General features: G+C 39.9%; 1 protein-coding gene across 1 annotated transcript; it reads left to right on the forward strand.

The window, feature by feature from the left end:
• The first annotated feature begins 14,800 nt into the window (after positions 1-14,800).
• LOC136174997 (olfactory receptor 56A4-like) lies at positions 14,801-15,742 on the forward strand. Its single transcript, XM_065945289.1, has one exon. The coding sequence runs from the start codon at positions 14,801-14,803 to the stop codon at positions 15,740-15,742; it is 942 nt and encodes a 313-aa protein (XP_065801361.1).
• The last annotated feature ends 1,097 nt before the right edge of the window (positions 15,743-16,839 follow it).

A 16,839-nucleotide genomic window follows, 5' to 3' on the forward strand; every position in this document is an offset into this window, starting at 1 on the left:
GTGGGATAATAATAAGATCAAAGCAGTAGTAAACACTGGAAATATTTTCATTAAACTCCTCTGGCATTCCCACACAAGCCAGTCACACTACTTTTTTGCCATTAGTCATAATCTGTATATCCCCATTGGAAAGCATAGCTCAAAGATTCCAAAATAATCACTCTATTTTTTGCCACAGGAAAAGTACATCAAAAATTCTCACATTGAAATCCCACTGATGCTACAAAATTACTAAAGGGAGAAAAAGGTTTGAAAAAGTCAAGGCTCTGGTATCTTTTTTTTCTCATGGTCTTGTTATTCACAGGTCGGAAGCTGAAATTCATGACTATAAAAATGATGAATTTCGTGAAAGTCAAGCAGGACACAGTGGTAAGGGACATGCATGAGTCATGAGATCCAGGTTTAAACTCAGGCTCTGTCCTTGACTGGAATGTTTACCTGAGTTTGTCACTTAGAGCTCTTTGAGTGTCAGTATACTCACTAATAAAATAACTAAAATAAAACCTGTTGTGAACATCTTTGCAGCTTCTAAAGAACAAAGAAACATTGAAAATAAACACTTGTGTTTCTGGTGTGGTTGTTACTTCTGGTGCATGTACATTAACTTACTAATTTCAATCCTCCTCTACAGTCACTGGTTCTAGCTGCAGATGACCCCAGTGTTTGGGGGTCTGCAGGGACTCAAACCCTGACCTTGGTCAAAGCCTTTAAGTCAGAAGGCTATAATGCCCAAAGAGTTAAGAGTGCTTTCTCTGGGCTTGAGGACTCAGAGAGACCACATGCCCTACAGTCCTGGTTAGGGCATGAGGCAGTATGGTTAGCTTTAGGGCAGAATGCATGAGAGTGGCTACTAACACAGTCATTCTCACCTGAGTATGGGAGCTAGATAGTATAACTGATTTCTTTGGGTATTCTAGGAACAGCAGAAACATTCAGTTGGCTTCCAATTGGAAATGGGACCCTGGTTAAAATTCAAGAGAGAGTGAGCAAGGAATAAACAGAGAATGGGACTGTGGTAATGTAAACAAAGAGAGGTGGTAAACTTAAAAAATGATACTTTGTATAAATTCATAAAGAAAAATGACCAAATGATCAGTTTCTACATAGGAATTACAATATTGACACAAACAAGATTTTTAAAAAACTAAACAGATCAAAATGATGAAGGGAGATGACAAAAAAAAGTTATTGCAGATTTTCATCCAAGTAAGATGGTGTGTAGGCTCAATCTCATCCAACTCTTTGCTACCCCTTGGCTCCTCTGTCCATGGGATTTTCTAGGCAAGGATACTGAAGTGGGTTGCCACTTCCTCCTCCAGGGGATCTTCCCTACCCAGGGACTGAACCCACATCTCCTGCATTGCAAGTGAATTCTTTACTCCTGAGCCATCAGGGAAGACCCAATAAGATAGTAAGAAGCCATGATAACTTGTCATATGTTTCTTATATTAATACTATATTAACTCATTTGCAATATTAACAAATTTGCAAATCTCTCAGAATCATTTAGAAAATTAATGTTATTCTGATGACAAAATCAGAAAATAGAAAAGAAAATACAAAATCTTTAAATCAATGCAAATAGCAACACAATTATGAGAAATTTGACTCAAAATAAGTGTTCACAGAGATAGATACTACCAATTTGTTCTAAGGATTTGTAAAGGATATAGGATTCCATATACCAGTTGTCATTCCTCATGATAAGCACAATTTTGGCACGTGAAGGGGCTCAGAAAACATTCCTTTACTTACAATACTGAAGCGTATAAATGTAGAGTTGACAAATAGTGTCTGCAACGGATCTCCAGTTCTACAGAAGTCAGTCCCTAAATATGAGTGTCTTTCTGCTCTGGTTCTAAGGAGAGAGGTTAAAGAGGACCACAAATTCTCACAGAATTGTCAAAATCAGGGAAGGTGATTCAAGAAACTGGACAAAATGGTCCTAAGACAAGGTTCCAGGTGATTCTACATACAGGTAAAGGGAATGGGAATACGGGGCCATGATTATTCAAAGAACCAGGTCTTAAAGGGCAGATCCAACACTGCCAAGAAGTTTCAATAATATTAAAAAAAAAAAAAAAAAAAAAAAAGTCCTCTTAGCACAGTCTTAGTTGGCCAAATTTAGTATTAACTAGATGTATTTTAAATTAGTAGACTGTAGTTGTTTTTGTCAATTTAACTGAGAAAATCTATGAAGAGTTGCTTTGCTATTATAGTTTGACTATGGTTCAGTTGTTCTGGAAGAAGTTGTATTAAGAACCAGAGAAGGGTAAGGTGGGACCTATCAAAACTATTCACCTCACTCCCTGGTTTGCAGGTTTGTCATATTTGCATGAGAAATTTACATGAGCAACACAGGTCCTTTTGAGAAATAAAGATCTGAAATCATTGAACAGTATTGAGAAACAGAGAAAATTTTAATCAAGATCCAATAGCAACAGAGAGCAACAGGTTACCTGGGAATTAAATATCTAAAGGAAAAAAGAATCTAACCTAGTGACCAAGACTCAAAACAAAGAGTCAAATATTGTTGAGGAAATAAAACTATGCATTCCATGTATCATTAAGTGGAATTTGCAAGCCTCTTAGTACATCTGATGCTATATTTTGCTTATGATATATTCCAAGCATGTGGGTGCTAATGATGACAACTGTGACCTCAGAGACCCAGAGTGGGACATCAGGGCAGGGAATCTGGGCATCTAAACAGCATTTGTTGTTGTTGTTCAGTTGCTCAGTCATGTCTGACTCTTTTCGACCCCATGGACTGCAGCACTCCAGGCTTCCCTGTCCTTCACCATCTCCTGGATCTTGCTCAAACTCATGTCCATAGAATAAGTGATGTCATCCAACCATCTCATCCTCTATCATCCCCGTTTCCTCCTACCAATCTTTCCCAGCACCAGGGTCTTTTCTGATGACTTGGCTCTTCACATCAGGTGGCTAAAATTTTAGAGCTTCAACATTAGTCCTTTCAATGAATATTCAGGATAGATTTCCTTTAAGATTGACTACTTTGATCTCCTTGCTGTCCAAGGGACTCTCAAGAGTCTTCTCCAAAACCACAATTCAAAAACATCAATTCTTTGGTGCTCAGCCTTCTTTATGGTCCAACTCTCATATCCATACATGACTACAGGAAAAACCATAGTGTTAACTAGACAGACCTTTGCTGACAAAGTAATATCTCTTCTTTTTAATATGCTGCCTAGGTATTTCAAAGTTCCCCTGCCCCTCAAAAGCAAGCATCTTTTAATTTCATGACTGCATCTGCAGCGATTTTGGAGACCAAGAAAATAAAGTCTGTCACAGTTTCCATTGTCTCCCCATCTATTTGCCATAAAGTGATAGGACCAGATGCCATGATTTTAGTTTTCTTGAATGTTGAGTTTTAAGCCAGCCTTTTCTCTCCTCTTTCACTTTCATCAAGAGCCTCTTTAGTGCCTCCTCAGCTTCTGCTATAAGGGTGGTGTCATCAACATTTCTGAAGTTATTGATATTTTCCCTAGCAATCTTGATTCTGGCTTGTGCTTCATCCATTGCAGCATTTCGCATAATGTACATTGCATATAAGTTAAATAAAAAGGCAAGGTGACAATATACAGCCTTGACGTACTCCTTTCCCAGTTTGAAACCAGTTCATCATTCCATGTTCAGTTCTAACTATTGCTTCTTGACCTGCATACAGATTTCTCAGGAGGCAGGTCAGGTGGTCTGGTATTGCCATCTCTTTTTGAATTTGCCACAGTTCATTGTGATCTACACAGTCAAAGGCTTTAGTGTAGGCAATGAAGCAGAAGTAGTAGCTTTTCTGGAATTCTCTTGCTTTTTCTATGATCTAACAGATGTTGACAATTTGATCTCTGGTTCCTCTGCCTTTTCTAAATCCAGCTGAACATCTGGAAGTTCTCGGTTCATGTACTGCTGAAGCCTCACTTGGAGAATTTTGAACATTACTTTGCTAGCATGTAAGATGAGTGCAATTGTGTGGTAGTTTGAACATTCGTTGGCATTGCCTTTCTTTGGGTTTGGAATGAAAACTGACCTTTTTCAGTCCTGGAGCCACTGCTGAGTTTTCCAAATTTGCTGGCATATGGAGTGCAGCACTTTAACAGCATAATCTTTTAGGATTTGAAATAGCTCAACTGGAATTCCATCACCTCCTCTAGCTTTGTTCATAGTGATACTTTCCAAGGCCCACTTGACTTCACATTCCAGAATATCTGACTCTAGGTGAGTGATCACACCATCATAGTTATCTGGGTCATTAAGGTCTCTTTTGTAAAGTCCCTCTGTGTATTCTTGCCACCTTTTTTTTAATACCTTCTGCTTCTGTTAAGTCCATATCATTTCTGTCCTTTATTGTGCCCATCTTTGCATGAAATATTCCCTTGGTATCTCTAATTTTCTTGAAGAGATCTCTCTAATCTTTCCCGTTCTATTGTTTTCCTCTATTTCTTTTCACTGATCCCTTAAGGAGGCTTTCTTATCTCTCCTTGCTATTCTTTGAAACTCTGAATTCTGATGAGTATATCTTTCCTTTTCTCCTTTGCCTTTCACTTCTCTTCTTTTCTCAGCTATCTGTAAGGCCTCCTCAGGCGACCATTTTGCCTTTTTGCACTTCTTCTTCTTGGAGACGGCTTTGATCACTGCCTCCTGTACAATATTGTACACCTCCATCCATCATCCTTCAGCCACTCTATTAGATCAAATCCCTTGAAGCTATTTGTCACTTCCACTTCATAATTGCAAGGGATTTAATTTAGGTCATACCTGACTGGCCCAGTGGTTTTCCCTACTTTCTTCAATTCAAGTCTGAATTTTACAATAAGGAGTTTATGATCTGAGCCACAGTCAGCTCCCAGTTTTGTTTTTGCTGACTATATATTGTTTCTCCATCTTTGGCTGCAAAAAATGTAATTATCTGATTTTGGTGCTGACTATCTGGTGATGTCATGTGCAGAGTCATTTCTCATGTTGTTGGAAGAAGGTGTTTGCTATGACCAGTGCATTCTCTGGCAAAATTCTGTTAGCCTTTGCCCTACTTCATTTTGTACTCCAAGGCCAAACTTGCCTGTTACTCCAGGTATCTCTTGACTTCCTACTTTTGCATTCCAATCCCCTATGGTGAAAAGAACATCAGTTTTTGGTGTTAGTTCTAGAACATCTGGTAGGTCTTCATAGACCCGTTCAACTTTAGCTTCTTTGGACTAGTGGTTGGGGCATAGACTTGGATTACTGTGATATTGAGTGGTTTGTCTTGGAAATGAACAGAGATCATTCTGTCATTTTTGAGATTGCATGCAAGTATTGCATTTTGGACTCTTTTGTTGACTATGATGGCTACTCCATTTCTTCTAAGGGGTTCTTAACCACAGTTGTGTATGTAATGGTCATCTGAATTAAATTCACCCATTCCAGTCCATTTTAGTTCACTGATTCCTAAAATGTCAAAGTTCACTCTTGCCATCTCCTGTATGACCACTTCCAGTTTACCTTGATTCATAGACCTAACACTCAAGGTTCCTAAGCAATATTGTCCTTTATAACATCAGACTACTTTTATCACCAGACACATTCACACTTTGGCTCAGCTTCTTCATTCCTTCTGGAGCTATTTCTCCACTCTTCTCCAGTAGCATATTGGCACCTACCAACCAGAAGAGTTCATCTTTCAGTGTCATATCTTTTTGTCTTTTCATACTGTTCATGGGGTTTTCAAGGCAAGAATGCTGAAGTGATTTGCCATTCCCTTCTTCAGTGGACCACGTTTTGTCAGAACTCTCCAAAAGGACCCATCAAAGTCTTCATTGCTGGCAACTCAACAGTGTCTCCTTGTGGCTATTAACCAGAATAGCAACACTGGAGCGATTTCACTTAAGTCGGCTTGGTGTTTGAAAGGAGATTGACAACTTTGAAATAAAAATTTCTGGGATCTTCAACAGTAGGGGAAGGACTGTGGATAGCTCAAAGAAGAAAATACTGTACTTCATGATCAAAAGCCATTGGGAATTTTAATGGTTAATTTAAAAAATAAAAGATATATATGACAATTTATACTCTGATTTCCTTTTCTCCATTGACATTGAAAAGCAACATCAAATCAATGACATGAGTCAAGTATTCATAAATAAAATATATCTCAACATTTTATAAGATGTTACATTAGTAATATTTGACTAAAGGCTATACATAAAAATAACATTTATTCACTTTTCAACTAAAAAATTAGTTATCAAGTGATTCACAAATATGTGGTTAGTACAGACAGTTACCAAGAAACAAGCTACTTTAAGAAATATTTTGTTCAAAACAGCCCATGACTTATCATTATTTCCACCCTTGCCAATTAGGCAATTAAGCAAAATGATAAATTCCTAATGATCATTTAATTAATTGTGGCCAAAGTCAAGAGTGAGTTAGGCACATTTGCTACATAAATTTGCTTTTCCTGTTACAGTTTTGAAGAGTGAGTTGCATTGTTAGACTTCAACTGGATAGTTTTGCAGTTTTCTGGACTTTTTCATGGTCCATGTTATAAATAGCAAAGGCAGACCACTGTACAACCCAACATATAGTGAATTGCTCAGTGTAAGTAAAGTTGATTTCTCCATCAAAGATATCACAGTAACTCAACACACGTAACAATTAAAGTTTACTTCTCATCCACATACCATTCCAATACGTGTGGGCTTTGTTTCACCTCAGCATTTAGAGACCTATGCTTCTTTGATTAGTTGACTCCTTCATGTTCTAATCCCTTACAGACTGCCACTGGTGCTTCTGAATACATCAGGCAAATAAAGGGGGAGAGTGAGCAGCATTTTGTAAGATATTTTAGGGGTTCAATTTAAGAGAGATTTACACCATTTTTTCTGTCATTCCCTTGGCCAGAATCTTTACATAAATCTAGCTGGAGAGGCCTGTTGATTAAATATTTATTTCTTAAGAGAAATAAGGTCAAACTAGTCAATCCTAAAGGAAATCAACCCTGAATATTCACTGGAAGGACTGATGCTGAAGTTCCAATATTTTGGCCACCTGTTTCGAAGAGCCAACTCATTGGAAAAGAGTGTGAGGCTGAGAAAGCTTGAGGGTGAGAGAAGGGGGCAGCAGAGCATGAGATGGTTGGATGGCATTGCTGATTCAATGGACAAGGATTTGAATGGACTCTGGGAGATGATGGAGGACAAAAAGGCCTAGGGTGGTGCAGTCCATGGGGGTCACAAAGAGTTAGATGTGACTTAGTGACTAAACAACAACAAGAAAAATGATATGAGAGACCCTCACATGTAATGCATATATAACCTCTTCCCAAATGAGACTACCAGAACCCTCACCTAGGCACTGTATCCTCAGAGAGTCCAAGGTCTCCAGGCGTGTGTGGTCATCTCCATCAAGTCCTGATTAGTTCCTCTTGGATGAGTCATCTTCCTCCTCCTACCATACATCTAATAGTGGAGCATAACCAAAAAGATTCCCAGTTGAACTGAAGCATGGAACACATTTAGCAGGAACTTGTCAGTGGTAATTCTGAAATACTTTGGGGGCAGGCACTGCAATACTTTTATCTCCTAACAGTTGGGTAAGTTCCCTTGACTACACACTTTATATGATTCTGGGAGAATCTCTCCTGGCGGTTGCTTTCCATGTCCTTTTTCAGCATCTGTGGGGTTGTGTCTTCTTCAGTGTTCCCCACTGCCTTATATGAAACAGGCACTGGAAAATGTGACTTCTTTTGCAGAATGTGCATTTGGAGACTGTTCTGTATCTGTCAAATATTAAAATCAATGATTGTTTTAATTTTTAATCAAAAACATTTTAAAAGCCTAGATCATGTTCTTTTAGCAATGAAACCCCTTAAAAACTTAACAAGATTTTTCTTAGGTAAACTTTCTTTCCTTTTTTATGTATTTTTGCTTTCCCCAGACAACTGCTTTCCTACATAAAGGTGTCTATTTAAAGCTATCAGATTTGACAGGACAGAGATTCACATAATCTAGTCTTTTCTCAGAGTCATTTTTTATGAGTCTGCTACTCAAAGACATTCTAAATCTTTCTCTTAACCTCTGACTTCCCAAGTACTAGGAACATTCTACAAGACTTTGTATTTATAAACTTTATCTATTGTGATTAATTTCTTCTTGGAAACTAGCTAACTTTCTGTTAAGCTCATTTATTACTCATAACAACTTATCAAATTAAATCAACAACTGCAAACACACACTATTATTTGGAATTCTTTCAACCTTTCCCCTAGAATTATCAACTTGTGTTTGTGTGTGTGTGTGTTCGGTCAGGCATGTCACTCAGACACGTTCAACTCCTTGGACCCCATGGACTGTGGCCCAACAGGCTTCTCTGTCTATGGGATTTTCCAGGCAAGAATACTGGAATGGGTTGCCAGTTCCTTCTTCAGGAGATCATCCCAACCCAGGGATCGAATCCACGTCTTTTGCATCTCCTGTATTGACCAGCAGATTCTTTACCAACTGTCAAAACAAACAATTCCAATTTACCCGTGAATTAGCACAATGCAATTTTATACTTTTTAACGACATCGAATTCAGAGTATGTGAAAGGTGAAAGCTCTCTTCCTTCCAGTCATTCAGGGTCCTAGCCTTGTTCACTGTATGGTTCCACTATTCTCTATGGGTTCATGTCTTCCAGTGAATTATCTGCAATGAGCCAGAGAAGGAGGAAGAGATAGACTGCAGAGGATATAGAGGAGGTGGTGAAAGTCATTCCTGGAAGAGGTGCATGCCATTCCCTTGGCCAGACTTAGTCATAAAGCCCCACACAACTGCAAATATGAGCTTCCCAGTTTGCTCATTGGGTAAAGATTTTGCCTGTAATGCAGGAAACACAGGACCGAAGGGCTCGATCTCTGCGTCGGGGAGATCCCTTGGAGGAGGGCGTGGCAACCCACTCCAGTATTCTTGCCTGGAGTATCCCATGGACAAAGGAACCTGGTGGGCTACAGTCCATAAGGTTGCAAAGAGTCAGATGCAACTGAGCACATGTGCAGTTGCAAGTATGCCTGGAAAACGTAAATTTATTTGCATTTAGGAGGAAAAAGAACTCTGCGTGGAAAAATTAACCTTATCTCTGTCATTTATATACACTGATTGCCAAGCTAAAATCCAACCATGTCCTGAGAATGGTGAGAAGTGGTAGGAAAACTTCCAAATATGTCTATAGCTCTTCTGGTCTCACTGAGACACTGTCTGTCCTACAGCCTGATCTACTTGTTTACTTTTTCCAGATGCTTCACTAAATAACTCCCCATGCTTATTTTAGACAAAAGAGAGAGAAGCAGAGGGACACACTTAGATCCCTCCCGTGTTTTCCCATCATCCCCCTCACCTGTGGTAGGAAGGAGGCGAAGGCACTGGCTGGAGTATGGGTAAACTGCATGTCAGAGACAGAAGTTCAACAGACGCGGTACAGGGATGTGAATTCCTCCCCAGACCCAGCCCCCAGCCCAGGACCATCTAAATATTCTCTGGAGACCTGCTTTGCCATTTTGCCAGGGTGACATTAGGAGTTTAACATTTAATTCAAACAAATGAGGATTCTCTTTTAGTTTACACAGTTTGCTGTCTGTCAGAAGACACTGTTGTTGGGATATAACTGGGAAGGGGACTAGAGGAGTTAATACCTAAGGAAGACAGACCTTGATGGATTTCCTCAACAAAATCACTGAATTTGCATTTACTTGGATGTTTATAATAGAATTCAGAACTGTGTCATATTTGAGAAATAGGCTAAGAGTTTCCCAAGACCTGTGCTCACTCCTGTAAAAGTAAATATTGATTTGTCTGTAGATTGAGCCAGAAGTGGGGGTGGGAGTGGTGTTTATGGGTGAGTATCTTGCTTCCTCATGGCTGAGGTGAGAGCAGGCTGCCTGACTTTAGGTATTCTGCTGACTTAAGAGATGTCTGAGGAGTTCTGTACATTTATCCAGGCAACTAATATCAGTGAGAAGATATTTCTGAGACTTTTTTTCCTATTGTGGGATAATACTGCCTTGCTTAGTGTCATCACTTCATATTCCTTTTGCACCAATTTTCTTTTCTTAGAGAAAAGGATTGTTTAGTTCACCAAATAATACACATGTTATAATGATCACCATGGCTGATTCTTCCTACATTCCACTGAGTGACAGATTGGTCAATATGCCATATACTCTTGAGGAAGAACTTCCTGACATTCACTTTCAGTGTAAAAAACCTAGATTTTAAGTGTGGAAGCCAGGTTTAATATTCTGGCTAGGCTACTGCCAGCCACACAAAATAAGCAATTAATTTAAACTCCCCATATTTCTGTTTCGTTGTCTAAAACACTGAAAACAGTAATTATTTGACTGACTTTTTTCATTCAATTTTATATGCACGTAAAAACATTAATTCACTATCTTTGTGCTTTTTTCTTTCTTATAATTTATTTTCCTTCCCCTCCCTCCCTGTCTTTTTCTTTTCTTTCATTATTTTCCGTAGTTCCTTTTCTCTCTATTTCACCCATTTTCTCCTTTATTCTCTCCTTCTTTGTTTCATAAGAATTTCAGGTAAATTACTCTGCTCTTGACTGTGACCCCAAGACTATCTTTGTTTTTTCATACTCTCTTCCTCCAAAGTATGTCACCATTAACACATACTTTCAAGATCAATCAATTACTTTGGATAATCTAGTATGTGTTTTGCACTCAAGAAGATAAAGCACAGGTAACCAGTTTAATTATCTGTCTATTTAAGTCCAGAAGGAAAGAAAATAATTACATGAATAAAGTTAAGAAAATTTTAGAGTACCAACATTTGCTACCTAGTGTCATTTTCTCATGTTGCACGCTGAAGTTTATTTCACACCATTATAAGAGGAAATGAGTCCTTCCTCCCTGTAAAGAACATTTCTGACTTCCTGGCCCCTACAGTTGCCCACAGTCCCAGCTGCTCGGAGGCCCCTGCTCCTTTGATCACTAGAGATATCACTCTCATCTCCCTGTGAGGGTAATTTATTCTGTTCCTTCCCCACTGGTGCAACCATAGAAATCTTTCCCAAGAAGATTCTCATCATTCAGTTTTCATACCCTTCTTTTCTTAGGGTGTTTTTTCTTTATTCAGACTCCCCAAGAGCCTTTGATCTCTCTCACTCTATTCACAGTGCTGAATTAAGTCTTTTACAATATACTCTCCTGGGAAATAGACCAAAGGGCCTCAGGGTCCAGGTGTCTAACAAAATCACCAACCATTGAAAGTAATGGGGATGGAAGGGGCACAGAGGAGCCAGAGACCATAAAATCAGCCTCTAGAGCCTTTGAAGAGGCCAGTTCGGGTACTTTTTCCAACAACCAAAAGTAGAGGCAGTGCAAATATCGGTAGCTGGTAAGTCCCAAGTTGAGGCCAGGAAAATTGTGAGGAAGGAGACTGTGAAGAAAGGTGAGTCCAGGAGCCTGGAATCAAAAGGAGATGAAATCTTCCAATAGGGCCTGATATAGATGTTGACTCTGCCAACACATTTAGATTCTGTGGCCATACAAAGTTTGTTGACCCCAAACAACTGCAGACTCAAAGCCCCCATCCATATCATGGCTAGAAGACCAAGGTGGTATGCCTGGCTGGGTCAGGACCTTTCTTTCTTCTCTTGTCTAAACCCATCTGTGAGCCAAGATGATCACTCTGTTTCTAGGCAATCATAGCTAGGTTCAGACCTTCTGTTATCATTTGGGTTATTTAAGAGTTGTCTCTCCTTTCTAGACTCTCAACATTTCATGGTCAGGGATCATGTCTTGTTCTTTAGCACTTTGAATAAGGAACCACTATGACCACTCCTTTATAAATATATCTGTGAGCATAATGAAGGGAATTAATAGAGTAATTAATGAAATTGGAGTATTGAAGATCAAAGCAATGCCCCAGATGGCCAACAAATCCTCATTTCTCATATCAAGAGGCTTAAGTTTCTTCGAGGAGAATATGTATATAGAGAAAAAATGGTCCCAGCTATTGAGGAGTTGAAAAGGATTCTAAGATGGGACTAAAAGTATATTGCTATACTATATCAGTGTTACATCAGGTCTGAAAGGGACATTTCTTCCCTGTGTCTGTTAAAAGATCTTTGATGATGTTCTTGACTCCAGTTTCTCTGTGTCTTCAGTCTTCCTTACACTAAATCTAGGTGTCCTTCTCACCCCTTAAATATTAATATATGCTTCCTTCTCCAGCTACCTGTCTGTGTTCAGATCTTGATCACTTTTCCTTTGCAACTCTTCAGAACTCTCTAAAAGGCTGGTGTGTGGTTCTCCTTTGTCCCATCTGTAGCATAACACTTTCTTGTGTCAAATTCTCTGTTGATTTCTTAGGATGTACCTGACTGCCTACTGCCAGGTGGGCTGTGAATGGCTGTGTATGCTCCTGCTCTCCTACCTCCTCCCCCCAAAGACCTTAGGATCTACCGGCCCCTAATACCTCATCATTTGTCATTACTGAACATCCACCTGGGCAGACCTTTCTTCTCTTGCCATTGGCTACAAGAGTAACCCTCCCCTCTCCCCAGATGAATATAACCGCTTTATGTGTCCTTCTCAGATGCTCTAAGCCTATTATGTCCCTGGGCTAATAGGATCTCGGGAAATGATCCTTTCTGTCCCCACAACAACAGCAAAGCTAAGTATCATTTATCTGTTTCACATATGAGAAAATTAGGTACCAAAGAGTTTAAATAGCCTTCAGGGTCATATAATGAGTATAACAGCCAGAGTTGTAATTCAAATTTTCAACTACAGAACATTGCTTCATTCACCTGTACTTTTGTCTCTTTCCCACTTCTTGTAAGATCTTTTTTACTATAACCACAATTATAACATGTGTTATACATGTTTATAAGGCAAGTTTTCTCTATTAGTTAATCTCCCTGAAAATAATCATTTTTACTTAATCCATACTATACATCTGTATGCCAAACAAGATCAGGTCTGAAAAGGCACTGATCATTTTCTTGATTTTTCAAATAGTTTGAGTTACTCTGAGGATCTAGAACTTGATTATTGAGAAGGAGAAGCCTTTTTAGAAGAGATAGGTATGTTTTCTATCCTCCTTATTTCTCTGATTCATACTGAGAATAATTTCTCTAATCGCAAATGGAAAAACAGAACTGAGCTAATACATAGCTGTCGCTACCCCAGATTTTACCCCTGAACCCCTGAATCTTTGGTTTCCTTAAGTCCTACACTGAGTAGAAAGTTGTGTGTGTGTTTATTGCATAATCTGTGTTTGGAAAGTCTAGGATATTCAAAGTGAAAGTCTTTGGATCAAGATAAACCCTTCATTTCCTTCTCTGGCAATCAGCATCTGATACCTTCTCATATACACTTCATTCTCCTGGAAGAGGCTGGTCAGATGGGATACATGAGCAGAATCAGTAACCCCAAATCTGCTGATTGTATGTCTCCTGGGCTCCTTGTCTCATCTTTCCATGACTCCCTGGCTCTTTCCCGGTCTTCAGTTGCTGTCGCCATTGTTGTCACTCTTCTTACTGTTGGTCAGTCTGCTTTTTGTTTAGCAATGAGGGAGTTAAGACAGAACCCAACACCAAAAAAAAAAAAAAAAAAAAAAGCCAACTAAAATCACAACAGGTAAAATTTCAGAACACAGATTCCATATGCTGAAATAATTGGATCCTGGTCACAAAGATTTGTGGATAATTTTACTTACCAGGTAAGTAAGCCCTATTTAAGTTTATATGCTGAAAACTCACTAACTATTGAAAACTTCTATTTCACCTTTGGTAACCTCCTGGTGTACCTTGTGATACTGACTGTCTCTGTCACTAGAATAGGAAATTCACAGTCTTTTCTAAAGGGCTCAAATCTAATAAAGCACTCTTGAAATTTCACAAAGAGAAGCAATAGCAGTTAATCCAATAAGAGAATGATAAGCATTATACTTTGAAGTGAAATCCTCTTTGGAGCTGGAAGAAATTGTTGTCCTTAGATGGTGCAAAGGGCTGCTCCACCTCTAATCTGATATTTCCTGAATACTGAAAATAAAGAATCCTGAAGTCATTCCCTGTGCAATTGTATGAAGCAGAGGGCTCGGCTTGTCTAGAATCAGCTGAACAGAGCTATCTTCCTTGTAAACCCTGAGGGAAGGAAAAGCTGAGTTAAGTAACTGGGCTTAATGAGGCTAAATCTTGTACTGGGGCTGAAAGCACAGGCTCTAGAAACAGATTCCCTGGTTTTCAGTTTGGCTTTGCTGTGTGTGTGTTAGTTACTCAGTCATGTTCGACTCTGTGACAGCATGAACTGTAGCCCACCAGGCTCCTCTGTTCATGGAGCTCTCCAGGCAAGAATGCTGGGGTGGGTTGCCATTCATTTCTCCAGGGATTGAACCCAGGTCTCCTGCATTGCAGGCAGATTCTTTACCATCTGAGCCACCAGGAAATGTGGCTCATGTTCTAACTTTCTAATTTTGATCAAAGTACTCAGCCTCTCTTTCCTTGTTCCCTTCATTATCTATGAAAATAACAATATTAGTTACTTTTACATGTTTCTAAAAGAGGATGTGATATAATGAGTATAAAACTTTTGGTATGATACCACATGCATGGCAAGTTTTTACTTAAATGTCAGCAATGATTAACAATGTTGATGGATGATGACTTTAAAACATCACTGAGGCAGTTTCAGAGCTCTAGTGAAAACCTGAGTTTTACTACAATTATAACATACACTTCCCATGGTGATATGTTCTGTTCTACATTTTAAGGACTCTGGATTTTCAGTGTGATCAGGATATGCTGCATGGCCTCACACAGCAACTACACCACTGCTCCAGTCTCTGAATTCCTCCTCATCTGCTTCCCTAACTACCAGAGCTGGCAGCACTGGCTGTCCCTGCCCCTCAGTCTCCTTTTGCTTCTGGCCATGGGGGCCAACGCCACCCTCCTCATCACCATTCGGCTGGAGGCCTCTCTGCATGAGCCCATATACTACCTGCTCAGCCTCCTCTCCCTGCTGGACATGGTGCTCTGTCTCACCGTCATCCCCAAGGTTCTGGTCATCTTCTGGTTTAACCTCAGGTCCATCAGCTTCTCTGCCTGCTTCTTCCAGATGTTCATCATGAACAGTTTCTTGGCCATGGAGTCCTGCACATTCATGGTCATGGCCTATGACCGCTATGTGGCCATCTGCAAGCCTCTACACTACCCATTTATCATCACTAACCAATTTGTGGCCAGAGCCACCATCTTTGTAGTGGCCCGGAACGCCCTTGCTTCACTACCAGTTCCAATTCTTTCTGCCAGACTCAGATACTGTGCAGAAAACATCATCAAGAACTGCATCTGCACTAACCTGTCTGTGTCCAAACTCTCCTGTGATAACATTGCCTTCAATCGTCTCTACCAGTTCGTGGCAGGCTGGACCCTACTGGGCTCTGACCTCATCCTTATCATTCTCTCCTACTCTTTTATCCTGAAAGCTGTGCTAAGGATTAAGGCTGAGGGAGCTGCCACCAAGGCCCTGAGCACCTGTGGTTCCCACTTCATCCTCATCCTCTTCTTCAGCACAGTCCTGCTGGTCCTGGTCATCACTAACCTGGCCAGGGAGAGGATTCCCCCAGATGTCCCCATCCTGCTCAACATCCTGCACCACCTCATCCCCCCAGCTCTGAACCCCATTGTTTATGGTGTGAGAACCAAGGAGATCAAGCAGGGAATCCAGAAACTGCTCAGGAGGTTATAAGAGGTAAAACACGAGAGGCTTAACCTTGGGAACAGAAGTTGCTGACAGGCAATAATTTCATTGGAAGGACTGATGTTGAAAGCTGAAACTCTAATACTTTGGCCAACTGATGCAAAGACCTGACTCATTTGAAAAGACCCTGATGCTGGAAAAGATTGAAGGAAGAAGGAGAAGGGGATGACAGAGGATGATGTGGTTGGATGGCATCACCGACTCAATGGGCATGAGTTTGAGCAAGCTCTGGGAATTGGTGATGGAAAGGGAAGCCTGGCATGCTGCAGTCCATGGGGTTGCAAAGAGTTGGACACGACTGAGTGACTGAACTGAGGTCTCAATTAAACAGTCTTGGCTGTGTTGTTAAATTTCTATCAAATCACTTTGGAATTTGAAATCTAAAAGAGTTAATCAGTTCACCAAGAAAACTAAAAAGATAAGTGGAAACTTTAATGCCAGAAGACTTCTCATCTTATGTACTCTATACTAAAAAAAAAAAAAATTGCACTGAGGCAACATAAAGTGTTCTGTGCAACTTTCTAGAAGAAAATAACTGTAAAAATAATCTCATATCCTAAGCAAGTAATGTCTTAAATAATATTGTCTTACATCTGGCCTCTGACTTTCCTTGAGTTCTCTCTAGTTATCTACATACCACAATAACCATAGAGGTAAATTTTAGACCCAGTGAGATCCCAGTAACATCAGGTATCTCCAGCACATAAGCAGAGATCTCACGTAACATAGTTTGCTTCTGGCACAGAAATTAAAATGACGGCCACCAGAATAAATCAGGATATGCCTATGGTAGTGAACAGACCCAAGTGATGATCAAAAGAACTGGAAAAGATCTTGTCAAAATTCTGTCCACCACAACTTGAAAAATGTTTCACAAGGCTTTAATCCCCCTGATACCTCATTTCAGTCATGTCCCAACCATGAGTCTATCATACTTCCACGGTTAGAGGTCACTCCTAGGCAAAGTCCCAGGAGTTTGCAGTAGAACTGCATGGATGTTTGTTTTAGTTGGAGTAAGAATGCTTCACAATGTTGTTAGTTTCTGATGTAGAACAAAGTGAATCAGCTATATGTATACATATATT

Source organism: Muntiacus reevesi, chromosome 9, assembly GCF_963930625.1.
Source record: "Muntiacus reevesi chromosome 9, mMunRee1.1, whole genome shotgun sequence".
Taxonomy (NCBI): Eukaryota; Metazoa; Chordata; class Mammalia; order Artiodactyla; family Cervidae; genus Muntiacus; species Muntiacus reevesi.

Coding starts and splice junctions, on each gene's coding strand:
- LOC136174997 (XM_065945289.1), top strand. CDS start 14,801: ATGGCCTCACACAGCAACTACACCACTGCTCCAGTCTCTGAATTCCTC.